General features: G+C 40.2%; 1 protein-coding gene across 2 annotated transcripts in view; it reads right to left on the bottom strand.

Annotated features, from left to right (window-relative positions):
- F13a1 (coagulation factor XIII A chain) overlaps positions 1-21,070 on the bottom strand; it is a 160,700-nt gene that overhangs the window by 96,388 nt on the left and 43,242 nt on the right. For both annotated transcript variants that reach the window (XM_078020501.1, XM_005327491.5), the window contains exon 4: positions 15,736-15,987. In XM_078020501.1, the coding sequence (XP_077876627.1) occupies positions 15,736-15,987 (252 nt within the window). The remainder of the gene's footprint in view (positions 1-15,735; positions 15,988-21,070) is intronic.

A 21,070-nucleotide genomic window follows, 5' to 3' on the forward strand; every position in this document is an offset into this window, starting at 1 on the left:
AGAGTATTCATTAAATTCACTTGGGAAAATTGGCTGTTAGAGAATAGCACATTTTATGTGCATTAAAATAAACTGCAAATATGAATTTGAAAAGTGAAAGCATAGGAAACCTAAAATAAAATAAATGTGAATATTTGACCATTGAGATGAGAAAGTTTTACCCAAACGAAAGTAATGAAAAAAAAAATCACAAAGGAAACGATCAATGCATTTTATTTAGTGTAAATGTAAAACTTATGAATTTCAGATTAAGTAAAATGTAAAGAATATCACAAAATAGGGAACTATTTGCAGTTCTAGCACATGTTAGTAAATTTTCCTTAAGTGTAAAGAATTTCAAATTGATAAGATAATCATACACTGTATAAAAGAATGTATATAAAGGACAGCCCATTCACAGAAGAGGAAATGTGAGAGGGAAATAAACATACAAAAAAAGTTCAACTAAGTACAAACACAAGAACTGCAAGCTAATAAAACAATAAAATAAATATTTTATGTATAGGTATATATTTTTATAATGTGTCTAAATATATGTATATAAAGAGGGAAGGATTTAAACTAATAATACTCAATACCAGATGAAGTGTGTTGAATTGACACACTTTATCTAGTGTTGAGTATTATTAGTTTGTCAGCATTGTCATTGGCACAATACTTGAAAAAGCAACTCAGAAATCATGTCACTGGTTTGAAATTACCATCGTCTTTGGTCTAGAGTTTGAATCTGTCGATCAAATGGAAATAAGTCGGAGATGCATCGAACAGATATTGAGTTTGTTTGCCAAAGTAGTACTTAAAGTGAAGAAAATGAGGAAAACTTCTGAAAAGACTACAAATTTTTCCACACAATGGAATAACAGTAAAGCCCTTAAAATATACTGTGGAAGAACATTAAATAATGCTTCAAGGCGTATGTAACAAAGAGGAAGTTACATGACAAACACAAATTACATATGTTCAATTATGTAAAAAAAAAAAAAGAATAAGAAAAACCCCTAGAGATCATTTGGTCAAAATAACAGATGCATGACTCTCTCTCCATCATCGCCGCAGTCTGGAGGTGTGTGCTAGCCAGCTTTCTGTTAACTGGACAGAATGGCTGAGATGATAGCTCCTGAGGAGAAAAAGTTTATTTGGGCTCATGGAGGTTCTGGTCCATGGTCGGCTGGCTCCATTGTTTTGGGGTCTGTGGAAGCGCCTTACATCATGGTGGGGGCACATAGGGAGAAGAAGCTGCTCACCTGATAGCAGGAAGCAGAAAAAAAAGAAATGCAAGAAAGGGCTGGGATCCCAATATCTCTTTCAAGGACACCCCCCCCCTCCACTAGGCCTCACCTCCTAAAGTTCATGGCCTCCCAGCAGTGCCACAGGCTGGGGACATCTCTCAACTCATAGGTACCTGGGCTCCTTAAGAGAATCACTCACTATAGGTTGACAGGCCTGGGTCAGGAAGTATGGGAGCCTCTCCCGAAACCTTTCTTTCTGACATAAGCAAGGGATTCTAGGGTCGTGATAAAGGAGTCAGAACCCAACTTAAAGAAGCTCTTACTTGCAAGGGATGGAAAAATTCACATACCCAAAATAATAGTCATTGCAAAGGATTAGGACATGTTAAGCATTTCACCATTTTAATATTTGTAATCATTTAAAAATGCATTGGCAAGTGATGGGAGGGGACGGGAGGGGAAGGGGGGATAGGAAGGGCAGAAGAATAAAATAGACCCTAGTCTTGCTGTATTATATACATGTCTGTATAACCAATGGGATTCTGCAACCTGTACACTCAGAAAAATGAGGAATTATACCCCATTTGATTCAAATGTATGATATGTCAAGATCATTGTATTGTCATTGTATTGTCATCTAATTAAAAAAAAGAAAAGAAAAAATAAATAAAAATGCATTGGTCACCTTTGCAGAGTGCTAGGAATCAACTCTTCATTAGAAAACTGAAAATCAGAGAGGGCATATGAATTTTACCCAAGGTGACCAAGAATGGATGCTAATAAATTCGCAGAAGGAATGGTAGTTAGAATGTCACCATTTCACAATTTCTAATAAAATAACAAACTGAAACCATCTGTCAAAAAGAGAACTTCACCATGGTAAAATGAGACTAATCAAACCTGACCCTGTGGATAAATCTGGACATATGTGTCTCTTGATTGGGTAAGTGCCCTGGTAAGTGTCACTTATGAAGAAGTTTTGCTCTCCCCACCTCCCAAATATTTGGTGCTGAATCTGATCTGGTCTCTAGATCTAACTGCTTAGCCAAAAATGTCACAAGGGTTAGACAGACATAGTTCATGATGCCAGCAGACAGAATCAGCAAAATTCAGAATAGGTGCAGTTGTACATGAGACATGGCCCAGTTCCAGGGAGTTCATGGTGTATGTGGTGGGGGGTTGGGGTGGGCTGATGAAGAAGGTTGCTCTAGAAGAAAGGATTTAAGAGACATAGCAACCAGGTTTAATTTATAGGCCTTGATTTGAACGAAGAAACTGTAAAAAGTAATTCATTACACACGGGAGAAATCTGATTAAGAACTGGTCATTAAATAAAACTAAAGGACGCTTGTTGATTTTATTGGCTGTAATAATTATACGGCAGCACATCCCTTAATGCAGGGGATGCATTCTAAGAGATGCCTCATTAGCCAATTTCATTATGTGCAAGCATCATAAAGTGTATGTACACAAACTAAGATGGCCAAGATGTCAGTCTATAGTACAATCTTGAGTGATCACTGTTGTACATGGATTTGTCATTGATCAAAATGCTATAGTGTGTGCCTGACAGTGTATGTATGTGTGTACAGACATATCATGAATGCATGTACATGTGTAATATACACACTTATATAATACTCATGGTCATACAAACATACACATAACTACATACATACACAAATGCATATTTTCAAAAAGATATGTGATAAAATACTTAGGGGTAAAATAACATGAGGACTTGGATTTGCTTGAAAATACTAAAACAAAGTTAAAGGAAAAAGGATAGACAAAGCAAATGTGGCAAAATCCTAATAATTGCTGATTCTGGGAGATTTATAAATGAGTACACATTCTACTGTTTTTCTACTTTTGAGTTTGTTTGGAATTTTTTTTTTTTTGTAATAAATACGAATTTTGCCAAAGAGCATAATCAGTGTAAATGAAAACATCCAAAAAGTTTCTAATTGGGTGAAGATTCAATATTACAAACATATAAATTCTACCCAGATTAGTCTACATGGTCAATGTAAACCCACTTTACATTGGCACTCTGACTGTTTTAGAACTCTGCATTTTAATTCAAAAGTTTATCTGAAGGAAACAATGTGGAAAAATATTTAAAAAGTAAAATGGTAAAAAATGAAGAAAATCTGGGGACTTTCCCAGTGGTAAATTGGGCTTTTGGCCCTGAATTATACATTTCTATGTTGATGGCCTTTGCCATATAACTAGCAGTTCTGCCCCCCTTGGTTTGGGCTTACGATGGCTAATGTGGCATTAGTAGAAGTGATAAGTGCAGGGATTGCATGTACTTGCTAGCTGAGCAGGTGTTTTTACAATCTACTGTCACCATGAGAAAAACATACCCTGGCAAGCCCGTGGTCCAAGGATGGTGGTCACCTCTGTAGGTGTGCAGAGAGAAGAGGTAGAGTCTCTCATCTGAATGAAGCAGAGTCGACAGTCAAGCTGTCCTGAGTAGCTCAACTCGAGGTTCCCCCAAATATAATGCTTATCACTGTACACTGATTTTCTGCTTTTTTTTCAAATTGGGTATTATGGTGACATGTACCAGAGAAGAAGAGGTACAGAAACACAGCCTCAATAAATATATGAAAAGATATTCACTACACTAATAATTATGGATCTACAAACTAAAATTGCTACAAAATAACCATGATTTCTCACCCTGTTGGCAAATATCAAAACAAATGGTAACACCTAATACCAATGAGTGTGTGAAGCAATGGATACTTTATATATTGTGATCGTATTCTAAAGTAGTAAAGACTTTTAAAAGGGCAACTTGGCAGTATCTATGCAAATTTAAAATGTGAATTCCCTTTGACCAAGCAATGGTATTTCTAACTATCTACTTTATTGAAAGCACATTTGTAGGAAATGCCTATAATACTCAATAGAGCAGGGCATGCTATGGTGAAATGGCTGTAAATAAATGGTGGTAAATAAAGTCTCAACCACTGAAAATCTTGTTTTCAATACAAGGCTAAATCAGTTATTATACAACCATCCTGAGCAGTCATTCAAAAGAATATATATGTATTAAAAAAGAAAACTTTCCAAGACATATTGTATGAGAAATCACGGGGCAACAAGAATAACCAAATCCTGTCAGCAGTTAAAAATCCAAACATTACAGGTGTATACATGAACACAGATATGTGACATTGTAGCAAGGTATCTGGAACATGTGTACAAAGTTGGCTTTTCCTTGGAATTCTCTAGGATTGGAAGGTTGGTAAAAGTGGGAATTTAGCTTTTTACCATATATCTGTCTACATGTGTATATATATATATATATATATATATATATATATATATATATTTTTTTTTTTTAAAGAGAGAGTGAGAGAGGAGAGAGAGAGAGAGAGAGAGAGAATTTTTTTTAATATTTATTTTTCAGTTCTCAGCAGACACAACATCTTTGTTGGTATGTGGTGCTGAGGATCGAACCCGGGCCGCACGCACGCCAGGCGAGTGAGCTACCGTTTGAGCCATATCCCCAGCCCAATGTGTATATATTTAAAAAGGACAATGTATTTAATTGTCCATTTAAAATGAAAACCATTCAAGAATACACTCAATAGATGGAAATACACCAAAATGCTTATAGTTGGTGCTATACTTGGGACCTTACATGTCCCCCTAAAGCCCACATGTTAAAGAGTTGGTCCCCAGCATGGTGCTATGGGGAAAAGGGTGGGACCTTTAAGATATGGGGCCTGGTGGAAGGAAGTTAGGTCACAGGGGTGTGCCCTTGAAGGGGACATTGGGTCCTCAGCCTCTTCCTGTCTCTCTGCTTCCTGGCCACCACCACGTGAACAGTTTTCTCTACCATGGGCTCCCACCATGATTTACGGTGCCACCACAGGTCCAAAGCAACAGGGCCCAGGGATCATGGATTAAAATCTCTGAAATTGATCCAAATAGACCTTTTTTCTTTTTAAAGTGATGATCTTAGGTATTTTTTAAATAGTAATTGAAAGCTGACTGAAACAGTCGGTGCCTCCGAGTTCTTTTTATGCTTTCATTGTTTCTAATTACTCTTTTATTATTAGAAAGTGTTATTTTAGAAAGTTATTTTATAAATGCGTTTGCATTTAAGTGAATCAGTCTTTTAATAAGAGGTAAACAAGTCCAACTCTTATGGATTCATTTTTCTTGAAAAGCACTAGGGCTATGCTCTTTTTTTTACGAATTTGCTTATAAATATCATCGTATCATCATAACTTTTCCTCCTTCCTTAAGTCTCTCTGGACTTTCTTCAGCACAGGCCAAATTAAGCCTTGTTCTCTTAGCATCAGAAGGATGTTGAGGGTAATTCTCATCCTACTGCATGGAGATGGTTGTTTTATCATTATTTATCAAACAAGCCTGTAGCTGGTCTTCACTATGTGCTAGAACTTCTGACATGCTGTCTGAAAATAAATGACCTCACTTGTGATGTGATGTTCCTATGAGAAGAGTATTATTTCATCCCCACTTTATAGATGAGGGGAGAGGCAGAGATGAGTTGAGAGATTTTCTTAAGGCCATACTGCTAGTGAGAGGTGAAGCCAGGATTTGATGGTTAGCTGGAACCAGTTTACTGTGTCCCTAGCACCCAGCACAACGGTAGCAACAGTATCAGGTGCATGGTAGGAAACCAGCAAATGTTTGCTACCAGATTGAGAGATGGAGATGGTGTCAGGTGCTTAGAGACTGAGAGAGAAGTCCAAGAAAATGAAGGATTTACTTTTGGGCTTTGGGTTATTATTGATGGGAAGTCATAAATTTGCAAAGTATGAATAGGAAGAGGTGTGTGGTTCCATGCTCAGCCACCCCTTTCCTTCCAGCAGCTGAATTAAATCTTAGCTCAAACCGAGCAGGCATAATCATGAATCCTCAACGAGGCAAGGAAGCCAAATGGGAAGCCTCAATTTTAATTTTAAATTTATGTATGGTTTTAAAATAAGATTGAAGGTGGAAAGCAGTGCTTTCCTTCCCCTGTTTTTATTCAGATCTGTCACTTTAAAATATAGCTGTCCAGAGCCAGGTGAAAAAAAAAATTTTTTTTTTTGTACATCACTATGGAAACTCCAAAAAATAAAAAAGTCCCTGAGTTTGAAAGGCTAATAAAAATAGAAAAACGTTTGCCTCTGGAGATTTTGGTGTTGGCTTTTTTGGTGTTGTTTTTGTTTGTTTTAAAATTCTGGGTTGGTTTCAGGTTAGGTCGTTGCTCCAAGGACAACTGGTTTCCCACTTAGTAAAGTGGAGGATTCCACTAACAGGAAAACTGTTGGTTCTAGAAACCCAACAGTTTGGTCTACTCATGGTAGGTGTGTGTAGGAGCGTGCGTGCATGCGTGCGTGCGTGTGTGTGTGTGTGTGTGTGTGTGTTTGCTTGTGCACAAGTGTGGGGTCTGGGAACTTCACTTCTCAAACACTTGAGTGGAGAATTTTAGATTAGATAATCACAGAATGGAAGTGGAATCACCATGGATCATGACAAATTTTGGTTTCTAAGTTAACATTTGGCAAAGGACCATCATCACCACAACAAAATTCAAGAGGAAAACAGGTGACACATGGCTCCATCAAAGGAGACACAGCATCTCCATCTACTTCCCCAGAGCGACACTTCCACCAGAGCAGACCTTCAAAGTGCCTTGTAAATAACCCCGTTCCAGGGTGACCAACAATTTGCGCGAGGCAAGTAGTAAAAGAATGATGATCTCATTTATTTTACTGCTCCTCTGGTGGGAATAGTGGGGTAGTTAAAAGAAAAAAAGAGAGAGAGAGAGAGAGAGAGAAAGAAAGAAAGAAAATTGTGAGCTGCAAAATTTTAGGACTCACTGCTAAGGCTGATTTCAGGCACCCTTGGAAATGACCAGCGGCTTCCCCACCTAGAGAAATAAGAATTTGTAACAAACACGTAAAGATGAAGGTGGAGCCTATTGATTTTAGTATCTGCAGGGCCTCTTTGGGAGAAGGCGGGGCCGTTCATCATGGCCTGGGCTGAGAAATTCCTTTTGCTATTTACAAGCTCTTTGAAAGTTAAAGCAAGCCCTGTTTCTGACATCGTTAGGCTCACCCCTGTCAAACAGGAGCTCTGGGATCAACCTGTGGTGCCAGGGAGGCCATCACGCAGGGCATTTCTGAGAGACTGGCAGCTTCCGTCAGCGCTGGGTTCTGTCTCCAATCTTTCACCAGGAATAATGGTTTGGCCTCTTTGAAGGCCTACGGTGGTGTCTTCTAGTGAAGTGGGGAGGGGATGGGGCATCTCTAGGACTTGCCTCCCCCTTGTGTAAACGCCAGGTGACATCAAAGGAAGAGGGGAGGGAGACCTATGCTGGGAGCCTGGAATCACTCCTGGAGGGAGTGGTTTCATCTGCAGAGCAAATGTGACTCCAGGTTGGTGTCACCATCTCCATGTAAATCGGAAGGGGTGGCAACTTCCAGCAGGCTGTGAGTGTTTCAGGCACATCAGGAATAACTTCCTGTCTGCCCGGGGCTGGGAAACACTGGGGCCCATTAAGGAGGAATGGCATTTCCAGAGTCTAATTGCGTTTTGTTCTAGAAGTTTCCAAAGCCACCACTTTCCTGACATGGGGATACTCCAGAGCCCTTGCCTTTGTCCCCAATCAGCTCCAGGGTGTGATGAGTCCACAAATCACAAGCAAGCAGTTCCCCAGCAGCTGAGCACCCCTGCATGCCTTGCAAGCATGTGGCGTGATGTGATAGAGTGTGCCCAATGGAGAAGTTTCTTCGAGGGGTGCTCATTTGGCAGTTTTGCTGGTTAAGGACTTTTTAGTTTAGATATCTTCAGAAGGCAGACTATTATTCATGAAGCAATTTTACAAAGAAAATGTCAGAACTTCTTTACTTAGCACATACTCTCTAAGGGAGCCTGTGCCCTTGCTGGCATGCTTTAATTTCTTTTCTTTTTTTTTTTTCAGAGGAAATTATTTTTTGATCTTATAGCTATCAACCTGGTTTTCATTTGTTTTTATTTATTTATTTATTTAAGGGCAGGACTTTCTAACACGGACAGATCCTCAGAGAATTTGCTCAACGAGCCCTATGCTTCTTATTTCTTTTTCCTGCACAAGGCCAGATATCAATGACTTTTGTTTAAAAACCAAAAGAGCTTGCTCTGATGAAGTCGGGATACCCAAGTTTATGTACCAGTTTGTTTCCTACTTTTCTGTATGACCTTGAGAAGTTTATGTGACATTACTGAGCCTGTTTTCTTTCTTGAAATATGAGCCCACCGATCCACTCCTGGCCTCTTGTAGTGGGTGGTTATCAATCCAGTTCTGCAAACATTTATTATGCACCAACTCCATGCTATCCATGTACAAGGCTGAATGAGTTAAGGGTTGTGTTTTCCAAAACACACAAGCTAAGAAGACCAACTATGAGCATGCTTTGAAGAGAATAAAAACTCCCACATTGAAAGAATGGTAAGCCACATGAATTAGTAGATGAAGGTGATTCTGCATTAGACCCTTCCAATCCTCCTCCTTCCAGAAGCATCTTGTCAATAGCTTTGTACTTTGATTCTGGGGGTCACGTTTATGCCTCTGTCAAGAACATTTACTGTGAGCTCTCTGGGGTCCCTTGAGGTGATTACAGTGCCACACTGGATGACACTCACCTGGTAGAAAGAGGATGAATGAGCCTCTAAGTGACTCAGCATTCCTCTCTTTTCCATAGCGGATGATATGTTTCAAGACCCTCAGTGGAGGCCTGAAACCTTGGATAGCACCCAACCCCTATCCCCATACTATGTTTTCTTTCTCCTGTGTGTCCTGCAGCATTACCACATAGTACCAGAGTTAGCCTGTCTGTCCATGCTTTATGCCCTGGTACCTCCTTTGCATCATTACTCTTTGTACTTTAGGACCATTATTATATAAAATAAAGGTGACTTTAACACAAGCACTACAATACAATGACACTCTATTGATAACTGAGGTACTATTAAGTAACCAAAGGTGGGTAACATATATAGCGTGGATACTCTGCACAGAGTAATGATTCATGTCCAGGGCAGCATGGAACTGGTTAGTGTGGAATTTCATCACACTGCTCATAATGGCACGAAACTTAAAACTTATGGAATTGTTTATTTCTGAAATATTCCATTTAATACTTGTGGACCACAGCTAACCTTGAGAAACTGAAACCTCAGCATTCAAAACTATGGATAAGAGGAGACTACTGTTTAAATCGTTTTATTAAACAGAATTCTTGAGTAAATAAAGGATTAAAAGTTTTACATAAGCTTTTTTGAAAATTCATTAAAGTTCAGTAAAATAACTATTTGATTATTATTGTTCACATGCTTTGTTCTAGAGGCTGAGGAAGGTACACCAATTGTTTTTTCCCTGCTCCCCAACTAGGTCAGAGGCCCCTGTTTTATGTTCTTGTTATGTCCCGACTTATTTTAGTACCTTTTACAATTGTAATTAGATTTTTATGTAGCTCACTTGTAAAATCCTTGTTAGCAGCTCCGTTAGGGTAAAAATTGTGCCTGTCTTTTTCACTGCCATATCCCTAGTGCTATATGAAGTCTTGACTCTTAATATTTGTGAATGAATAAGGAATACTGTTGTACTTTGCATGGGTAATTGTGCTGTCCGGGCCCTGGGGGAGACACACCATCAATATTTGGATTGATGGATCAGTGACCCCAGTTTGAGGGTATGAATTCTGGTCTGGACTCAAGGGTCGCCATCAGAGGTCATTCTTCCTCTGAGAATACAAGTCCTGGCAAATTATTCTGTCCTGGAGTCTAATAGACCCTATATAATTACAAATCAAAGAGCCTAAGGATGAATTTGATAACAAAATGCAAGCTGGCCATATTTCTTTACTGTCTATTAAAAGCTTTCAAGATATTGGAAACTTATTTACATTTTATCACATTGGACAAAATTGATTTCTTTGTTTAAAAGAAAATGCAGAAATGACCCTGAATCAACCAGTTAGAAACACTAGATGCTAACTGGGTGTTAGATGCTAACAGAGAAATCCACCTACACGTCACCTACAAATATACTTCCCTAAACACGCCATAGGTTTTTGACTCTTTTTCAAGATGGCGAGGACTGAGATTAACCACTGATGTGTGAGGGATGGGGTAGGGGGAACACGAAATGTATGAACTTGGAACTACTGAATCAATGCAGCACGTATTTGTTGAACATCTAGTGTGTGCCAGGGACTGTGTTAAATACTAGGAATAAAACGTCGAAGGAGGTAAATGATGGGGAAGGAAGTGGAGGGATCAAGTTGCAAGAGAAGGAAGACCCCACAAAGATAACTGATACCCAACCAAACATAACCCAGGACCCCTCTAGAGAGCCAGGCAAAGCCACCAGAAATCCACACCCTGCAGAACTCACTCCAGCAGTAATTCCAGACTAGCAAACGGAAACACTTGACATTGAAAGGGTGAAACACATTCAATAATTCAGAGTTCCCACTTGCTCAGAAGAACAAGATGAATTCACAATAAACACCCCAACTCACTCCTGCTGCCTTTGTGGCCCCCTCATGGAGCGTACCCCAAGCCTGGTTAGCACTATTAACTTAAAGACTAAGCGATAATTGTCCCTGCATCCGCTCTGTCCTCACCAGGGTGGTATTGCTATTGATCTCCACTAATGATTTGGTGATTAAGGAGGACAAATTGCCTATGAATGCAAAGCAGGCTGAAGGGCCCCCAGGAATGGGCTGAACATTCTCTAAGTGCTGTCCGTGCTGGTGTGACTTTCAACCCAGGGTCCGCTGCCACTTGGACCTCACCAGCATCTTGCTCCTCCTGACTCTCTGTTGAAAACTTCTGAGCACTGCTCCCCTTTCTTCTTTATATGTTCCACTTGGGCAAAGGCCCCACTCCTCCTTCAAACTACTTTCCAGCTACTCAATGGGGCCCTTGTTATGCATTAATCTACACAAGTAGAAAACATGGTGATTCCTGGGCAGTTGTGTGTTTGGCTGTGTTAGTGGGGATCATCATATATATAGTCCTTCTCTTTTGGGTTATGCCTTGGGTGCTAGGCTGGAAATTCACACAGACAGTGAAAAAAAGATGAATTCTTTCTCTCACTTCATAAATATTCCTTGAGAGATATCAGCGTATATTAAGATAAGGAGATTAAAAGATTCCTCCTTAAAAGCTGGGCACCAGACTTTTTCTGGAGGGAATTGTCTAAAAGTGTGAAGTTCCCAAAAGCATGATTATTGATGGAATACAAAATTAATAATATTTAAAAATGAGCCCTTTTGCATCACTCCTGAGAGAGAATCAGAGAGGAGTTTGGAGAATAAGGAACATCATCAATAGTGGGAGAGAGAAGAGGTGGTAAGGTTGAGAGAGATCAGGATTAGGTTGAAGAAGAGGTATTGGATTTTAAGGAGAGTAAATTGTACTCTCCTGTGTTTTGTCATGATTATTTTGTGATTATTATGTAAATCAACAGTTCTCTAAGTGGGGTTCTAGTAGCCTGAGGAAACTGGTTGGAAAGGCAAATTCTCAGGCCTGTCCCCAGACCTATTCAATCTAAGGGTGCTGCAAGGGAATCTGTCTTAGCAAATCCTACAGGTAATTCGGATGTCCTCTGGCTTTGAGAATCACTGAAAAAAATCCTTCCAGTTCTTACAATTATGTCCAACTGCAGTTAAGGTCTAGACATTCATGGGTCTTTTGTGTGATGGTTTGATTGTTGCCAATGACATTGATATTGAAGAAGGGTTGAGTATCTTATTTGGGGTCAGCAGTGGGGTGAAAGAATTCCTAGAGACAGAGATAGCTCCAGAGACAGATATAACCCAGGAATTTGCAGAAATATTTAGACTTCCACAGGCCAAGGAATGAAGGGGATTGTGTCTCTTTTCCCTGTGTTCTGGAGAGCAGGGAGGCCACCTGCTGTGCTTCTGTCATAAGCTCATCTTCTACTCTGTCTTCTCCATCAAGCCTCCTGAGCTCCTCTTTGCTGCTTGTTCTCAACAAATGACTTTGCTCTACCCATCACTGAGAGAAAGAGAATCACAAAATGGCAACTATCTCAGTCTCCCTCCACTGAATCTAGAGAATCTTTACCGTCTCCTCCTGTGACCCTTCCTTCAGGAAGGGTGGAGGGGCCACCTCTTCACCTGTTCCTGAATGCCATGCATGCCAGGAGCTCACTTCTGAAAGCCTGGCTTTTCAACCTTGACCTCAACCATCCCTGGAAGAGTTTTTTGAAAATCGCAGAAGCCCAGGCTGTGCTCCAGACCAGTCATGCCCTTATGTCAGCCTGGGGCAGGAGGACTGAGGCAGAAGGAGGTCTTAAAGCTCTCCAGGTGATCCCAACTTGCAGGCTGTGAGCCACTGTCCCCCTCTGGGCAGCAAACTCCACCACCATAAAGTCACACTCTCTCTCTCCTGTCTACAACACTCTTCTTTGACCTTCACCTCAACACCGAGGCTCTGCAGAAGGCCTCTGGAAGGAGTTGGTGATGCCTGCCATCACTTCTTTCTCACTTCCATTTATGCTGCAATCCATGCCCATCTCCCTGGTGTCTGTCCCCTGGCTTCAGTAAAATGGCCCTTTCAAGATTGCCAGTATGCCCATATTTCCACACAATATGACCACTTTCTTTTCTTATGCAATTCAACCCAACAGCCTCATTTGACAGTTAATCACCGTCTTCTTCAATCAGTCCACGTATCTGTTCTGTGGTCTTTGGACGTTCTTCTATCCCACCGACTGCTCCTTCTCAACCTCCTTTTCTGACTTCTCTGCCTTGACTCTAATTGTCTATGATACTGAGTTGGTGTGGGGTTATACTTGATCTTGAGGGTGTCCATGTTGACACGACTAGCTCAGCCATTATTCCCTCCGTTTCCTCCAGTCTTTCTGGCTCTGAAAATGGCACTCTCGTCAAATCAGTTGGCCAAACCAGACACCTAAAGTTATTATCAACTCATCTGTCTTTACCTTTCATCTTTAATTCCTCTGTAATTTCTGTTCTAAGTCCAAACGGGACTTCTCACCTCCACAGCCACCACTGTAGTCCTGTCTATCAATAGGCCACATTGGTCTTGGACCACAGCTTCCAAATTGGTCTCTTTGGTAGAAGTCTCACCTTCCTCCAATTCTTTCTCTGCACAGACATATCAAGGGAGGTCCTTCCATGGTATACGCATCTTTACTTCTGGGTCTATGCAACTTTCTGAGCAGAAAATTTCTGGAAGCTGCTGACCATGGAGATGACTGAAGGTCAAGGTCAAGGTAAATGTTTTTTGTTTGTTTGTTTTTGTTTGTTTGTTTGTTTGTTTTTGATCAGGGATTGAACCTAGGGAAAATATAATTTTCTTGGAAAGGTTGCTTCTTACATATTCCTCCACCTCAGTCTCTTCCCGTCTTTGCCAATTCCTCTCCTGGACTCCTGAATGCTGGTCTTTCCAAGGGCTTGATACCATTTCTCAGTTCTTCCTTTATCTATGTTTCCTTGCTAGATACAGATCACTCCCCAATACACTGTCTGGTTCTTCTCCCCAGATTCACATAATTTGACTTCCCATCTGTGTCATTAGCACCAATCATTTGCAAAATGCTTTGTACCTGGTTCCTGTCATTAATAAAAATAGAAGTTCACCTGTTAAGGTCTGTAAACAAGTCAAAATAACACCTGGTATTTTGCCAGGGGAATGTTAGAGTTCATAAACAAGTCTGGATGGTGCCTGGCAAAATGCCAGAGGGAGTGGTTTGAGAAGTAACAAAAGCGAGCCATTAAGTGTGGAGATTCCTTATTGGTTGACTGATGTATCTAGTTTATGATAATTAAGATAAGCTGTGCAAAATGTATAAATAGCTCTGTTGTCCTACAATAAATGGCTTCCACTCCTGCTGTATCAACGTTCACAAGTTATTCGTCACCACACCGCCCCCTCCGGTTATTTTGCTGCAGCCGGACTGCAGCATTCACCTTTGAACGTCACATGGCCCAGTTAATATATGTAGTTAGCATCAACTTTGAATATCAGTCTGGAGTGCTGGGTAGGAGATGAGGAGGGTGGGAACAGGGGGAATAGGATTAGCTCAATGCCATCTTCCAACACTACCAGACCAGCTCATTCAAAGGGCAGTAGGATTGGATTTATGTTCTACATGAGCAGAAAACATTTTTGTCCACTAATCTATACCAAATTCAGTTCAACCCTGATACAAATGAAGCTTTCTTAAACAAGGAGAATATCATGCTAAGTGAAATAAGCCAATCCCCCAAACCAAAGGCTGAATGTTCTGATATGTGGAAGCTAAACCCACAACAAGGGAAGTTGTGGAGGGGGAGAATAGAAGAAGTCCATTGGATTAGACAGAGGGGAACTAAGGGAAGAGAGGTGGGAGGGGAATAGGACGGACAGTAGAATTAATCGGACATAACTTTCCCAGCCTTGTATTTGAATGCACAACCAGGGTTACTCCACATTATGTAGAACCACAAGAATGGGATCCTAATTAGAATAAGTTATGCTCCATGTGTGTGTACAATTGCCAAAATACATTCTACTGTCATTCATATCTTAAAGGAACAAATAAAATTGATTTTTTAAAAAAATCAACAATAATATCCCTTCTTTTTGGAAAGTATTGGAGCCCAATGCAGGATGATATAAAATGACTCCTGCTCTCAGTTTTTATGCTTCATTTCCTTGTTGCTGAAGATTTAAAAGTTGACCCTCCCCTTCATGTGGCATTTGCCTCTGTCAGCTCCACAGGAAGTGTGGGAACAGCGGGGAGGCATGGGAGGGCAGAGATGGGGTAGGGGAGAGTATCCTGGGTGTGACATGGTTTTTAAATTGAATTGACAGAGAACTTGCTGAATTTGACTGAATTTATTTGAATGTAACTAGGTTAAGTTTCTGCAGTAGATAGAAAGGAAGAATCAAAATAGCATTAGAGACTGAGTAGAAGTGTATTCAAATACAACCACATGTTTGTACCTACGAGGTACAGATTTGCAAAATGTGCACCCACCAGGCATCTAAACAAGTCTGTGGGATCCTCGAGGCTTTCTGTGGTTGAATTAGGGAGATGAAGAAGTTAATGGCACTATGGACATGGTTGACTTTCATTCTGTGTTTTGAAGACAAAGTCATGGATTCTTCTGCTTTTGAAAGTCAAGCTGAATAAGCCATTGAGTTTACAGAAATAGCATACAGCAGCCATGTAGGTTGTATCATCAACATATTGTTCCACAGCAAACTCGCAACATTAAGCAATCTTCAGTTAATTCTTAGAATAAATGTGTTAGCAGCAATACCTTTCCATAGACAGCTTTCATTCTCACAAACACGGAGAACAAATTTAGTATCTTTCTCTTTCAATCATGAACAACAACAGTGTATGTAGAATAATCCTGCTAAGTCTCCAAAGACGATGATTGGAAACATGTGACTTTTTTCTTTTTTTTAATGAGAAAAAAAAAAAAAAACCTTTGCCCCTTACCTTCACACCAAGGATTGAAGAGAATATACGTGTCTGTCTCCGGGTTTCGGCGGGTTCGGAGTATGCCATAGGGGGTCCAGATGGCCACGTACATGCGGAATTTACCCACGATGCACTCGGGGGAGGACTGGATGGACAGCCGGACAGACCTGTCCTCGTTCATGATGACCTTGGCCCCCCACTTTCCCTTCTGCAGCTCGGGCACGACCGGCACTGGGATGTACGTCCCCTTGTTCTCCTGAGGGTAGCGACCTGTGAGAAGGAGCAGAAGGACCTGTGAGTGTGAGCAGAGTTCACAAACCATTTTGTTCTCACTCAGGGGCCCAAAGGGGGAAATACTCCATTAGGACTTGAAATCCTAAAGCTCGGGTTTAAATTTCATGTTTTCTATCAACAAGCTTGGAGCTGGGGACCTACAAGGAACTGAGGCTCCCTTCAAACCCTGATTCCTGTGATCCAGTCAGAAAGATTTCAGACAAGTTGCTCAGAGTCAGAGGAATGAGTCTATGGAAGGCAAAGGGAAATGGACCTCCCCAAGGGAGAGACTGGGTCCTCTTGGAGAGGAGAGGGACCATGTGCCTCTCTGGCACTCGAGTTTTATTGGGGATCCCAAAGAAGTTTCCAGAGAGTCTTGCCCAAGTCCACCTCTTGACTTTCGACTGACAGCAAGATGACATCAGACTTTCAAGTCCCACTGCCATGGTGATTCTGTGTCCCCTTGGCCCATGCCGGCCAGTTCTATTTGGATTCTTAACCATGCATTCTTATTGATTTTCTGATTGGAGGAATTATCCTGACCTCTCAGAGTTTCAGGGTCTGGTCATGAAAGTCTCCTGTGTTCCTCCCCTCGACATTATCTTGGACCTGGATTTCTCCTGAAGTTAACAGGGAGTTTGCTGAGGAATGCGACCTGTCCTGTCCACTTAGGCAGGGCTGCAGGTAAATTGCTTCTTGAAAAAGAAAGCATGTGGGGGTCAGCCCCGTGAGCCCATTTTATAGAATTCTTCTCTTAACCTTATATTCTCCCCCGTCCTCATCTGTCTGACCTCTAACAATAATAGTTTTCTTAATTTCTTTGAAGTTCATATTTATTTTATTTAAAAAAAAAGGACAGAAAGACTTAAAAAGACTCTTTTTGGTATCTTAGTCAATTTTCTGTTGCTTAATAATACAATACCACCGACTAGCTGACTTATAAAGAAAAGAGGTTTAGTGTGGCTAGTGGCTATTCTGGTTTAAGGTCAAGGCCCTTCTGACTGGCAGAGACCTGAGACAGCTCAGAAACCATGTAGCGAGACACAAACCCTACATGTGTCCTGGTCTCTCTTTCCCTTCTTATAAAGTCACCAGTATTCCATCATGGGGACCTCAACCTCCATGATCTTCTCTAATCCTAATTGCTGCCCAGAGGCCCCCCTCTAAGAACATAGTCAGATTAGGTTTCCACCCTTTAATATCTCACAGTGGGGATGAAATTTTACCTGAGTTTTGGCGGGGAAGGGGTCAAGTTCTACTCCAACTATCACAGTGGTCAGAGAGTGAATTCAAACTAGTTGTAGAAACACCAATTTGGATGCAAAATCAAAAGTGATAGGGGACTTCGGTATTATCAGTTCCCTAAAATTCTACCCTCTAAAACGTTGCAATTGTCTATTAGATAGAAGTACTGTTAATACACAATTCTATTTTGGGGGACTCTTAAAGCAAATTACTTTTGTTGATTCTGAGTACGATTTCTTTGTTATGATATTTCCTATCATAGGAATATGCTGGTAGGGTGCCCATATGTAACCATTTTTATATTTATTTTTATATATTGGTTTCCAATCCCATTAATAATTTAGGCTGACATCATAGGCAATGGTTAAGATTTCAGACTTCTGGTAAGTGTCCTGGGTTTCAATCTTGGCTTGACTACATCTTACCCTTGCAACTTCTGGAAAATTAATTGACCATTATAAACCCCCACTTTCTTCTATTCATGTTCACCAGTAAATAAGGACAATAATAGTACCCATCCCCTAGAAAGGCAAAATAATAGAACAATGTGAATGCTTTGCACATAATTAATTTCTCAAACACAACAAGCACTTGTTATTTCAATAAAAGATTAAGCATCAGGTCATTTCACCATATTTCCAGGCTCATCATGTTTCATATATAAGCTATCTCAAGGTAAGTGTTATTTTTCTTTATTATCATGGTCTTATTTCATGGTCTTAATCTTTGTTTTTTAAAGAAAGGTTTTTAAGAACATTATTTTTAGTTGTCGATGGACCTCTATTTTATTTATTTTTACATGGTGCTGAGAGTACTAGGCAAGCGCCCTATGACTGTGCTGCAACCCGGCCCTTGTGGTCTTAATCTTAAAGCTAAATTTTATCAGTGGTTTTCTGAACTGTGTCTACAAAGTCAACCTAACAGCATTCTTTGTCTCGTTAATTTATAGTTTCATTTACAGTCTAATTTGCAGGAATGATCAAATCCATTGCTATTTTAAACTGCAACAAGGCTTTCATTAATACACCTTTTCAAAATGTAATAGATTCATTCCCCTTGAAAAGAGATACAAATAAGATAAGTCTGCAAATTATTTTGGTTGTAAGCAGAAACTTCAAGAGCAAAACTTACGCACTTCAATAGTGTTACATAAAACCTACAAAGCACTCCTCAAATAAATAATGCTTCATTTTAGTCTCTTCCACTATGGAGGTCTTTAAAAGATCCTTTGGTGGCATATTGTCACAGGAAAAGCATTCTTAGGAGGAGGTGGGCCTATAAGTTACTACAGTGCAATTCTATAAGCCTGCTTCATTTTAATGACAATAATGATTTATACAGTACAAACCAGGGAGAAACATGATAACCCCAGTGCTTTGCTAGGTGTTAGGGGTAGCAGTTAATCACCATCCATTCAGAATGAATATCATATATACCCATCATAAATCTGATGAGACTTAATCATGATTTTTTGCTACGGTGCCACAGGGGCCAAGTAGGGCTCTTGGGGATAAATAGGACTCAGCCTCTAGAAGTCCCTGCAGAAACCCACGGGCCAGAGCATGTTTATTCCAAGGGCAACTGTGTCCACCCTTTTCCTGTTGAGCCTTTCTCTTTGTGTTTGCTCAGACTCAGGGATGTGGTTGATCTTTTCCCCAGAGAGCTTGCAGCTCCCTGGAGCCCCCCTCCCGCCCCCCCCCACCGCTCCCCGTTGAAGTGCAGACAGTCCAGGCAATCTGGTCAGATCAATGGGACCCATAATTCAATTACTGCAGTGCTCCCAGCAGCTGATGCCACTACATACTGGTTTGGATTTGGAGTGTACCGTATTAAAAAAAAAATGACACAAGTTGAGTGAAAATCAACTTTAAAATATAAAATCTAGTAATCACAGATTTTTATAAAAAAAAAACAACAAAATGAAAGGAGGTGTAAAACTACCTTTGAGAATAGCAAAGAACTAGAAGACTGTATCTGAAAATACTCTTTGTACTTGAGATGTGCCCAAACCTGAGCTGCTTCTCCATCCTAACATTCACGTTGGGTAAGAATATTGAAAGAACTGATACAGTCACTGGTTTCCTGTGCAGTTTGATTATCCTTTATCTTTAATGCTTCTGACCAGGTTTTTTTTAATTGTTGTTGTTAATTTTGCATATACACTAAGATATGTCAGAGATAGGACCAAGTCTAGCATGAAACTCATGTATGTTTTCTACCTACTGCGTACATATAGACTGAAGGCAATTCTGCACAATATTTAAAAGATTTTTTTTGCATACAACAAAGTTTTGTGGTGTAAAATTTTCTACGTGTGGTGTCATGAGAGATCTTAAATAGGTTTGGAGAATTTTGGATTTTGGAGCACTTTGGATTTTGGAATTTTATGTTAAAGTTGAACTCCATATATGTATAATATGTTAAAATACATCCTACTATCATGTAAAACTAATAAGAACAAGTTAAAAAATATAAAAAAGATGCTCAGCCTAGATTACATGTTGAAGTATGACTTAAAAGACACACTAAATTTCACCTATAAAATCCAAATTATGCCAAAACATTTTTAAAAAGAACCCAAAACACAGGAAAATAAAAACAGAGTCGTGTCTACTCTTACTGGCATTGAATCCAGTTATAACACCACTAAAAGACTAGCTTGAACATTTTTCATTTATGCAGCAATATTTTCTATTATGTGCTAGACATCATTCTAAGTTCTAAGGATATAACACAAGCAAAACAGACCAACAGTCCCATGAGAACTTATAGTCCACAGAGAGAGAGAGAGAAGAAAACAATGCTTGTGGTGTTTATTATGTCCCTGTCTCCTCTGTATTCCTTATAACAAACTATGAGAAGGATTCAATTATCACCATCCTAATTTGACAAATCAGGAAACCAAAACAAGGAATTATTAAAAAAAAAAAAAGTTGTTCCAGATGATGCAGTTGGTATACAGTGGAGCTCACATTGGAACACAGACTGTCTGGCTTGAGGGTCTGGGAGTTTAAATACTAAGCTCTATGAAAGTCATTTGTGTTGAAAATGCTTTGGAGTTGGTGAGAACCATGTCAAATTCTGGTTCCACAGTTAACTCTGAGTGCAATTTGGGGCAAATCACCTAATTGTCTGAACTTCTTATTCCTTGATGGATTGCAGTTTACTTCTGGAAAAGGAAAGACAAAATAAATTTCATGATGAAAGCTTTATGTCTGGTCTACAGTAGGTGCTGACCAGGAACATCGAGTGTTTGTGTTTTAAATTCAGCAGGTACTGGAAAGCACAGGCAGGAGGAGGAAAAGTCATGTTTTCCACTCTGGCTCTGAGACTGAAGAAATGTGTGTCTCTGGGAAAACTGGTCCCTCTTGTTGAGACAAGGATTGTGACCAGTAGGAAAGCAATTTTCAACCCTCTAACACTAGATGTGACATTGGTCAAAGCATCCTTCCTCTGTCAACTAAAACTTCATCCATTCTGTAAGATGGAAATGGTGATAATTGTGATGGGAGGCACCTAATACAGGGACATTATTGCTCCTTCCCCATTTCTTTTAGACTTTCTGATTCCTCTCACTCATCCTTTCTCTGCAGCAGAAGTGGGAAGCCAGAATGGGTGCGTTGACTATCAATAGACTGGAGAACAAAATCTACTTTAAAAGCCCAGTTTATCACAGATTTAAAAATCTTGAGTTGAGCTGGGCGTGGTCACACATGCCTGTAAATCCAGCAACTCAGGAAGCTGAGGTGGGAGGATTGCAAGTTCAAGGCCAGCCTCAGCAACTCAGTGAGGCCCTAAGCAACTTAGTGATACCCTGTCTCAAAATAAAAAAGAA

This window comes from Ictidomys tridecemlineatus, chromosome 8 (genome assembly GCF_052094955.1).
Source record: "Ictidomys tridecemlineatus isolate mIctTri1 chromosome 8, mIctTri1.hap1, whole genome shotgun sequence".
Classification (NCBI taxonomy): domain Eukaryota; kingdom Metazoa; phylum Chordata; class Mammalia; order Rodentia; family Sciuridae; genus Ictidomys; species Ictidomys tridecemlineatus.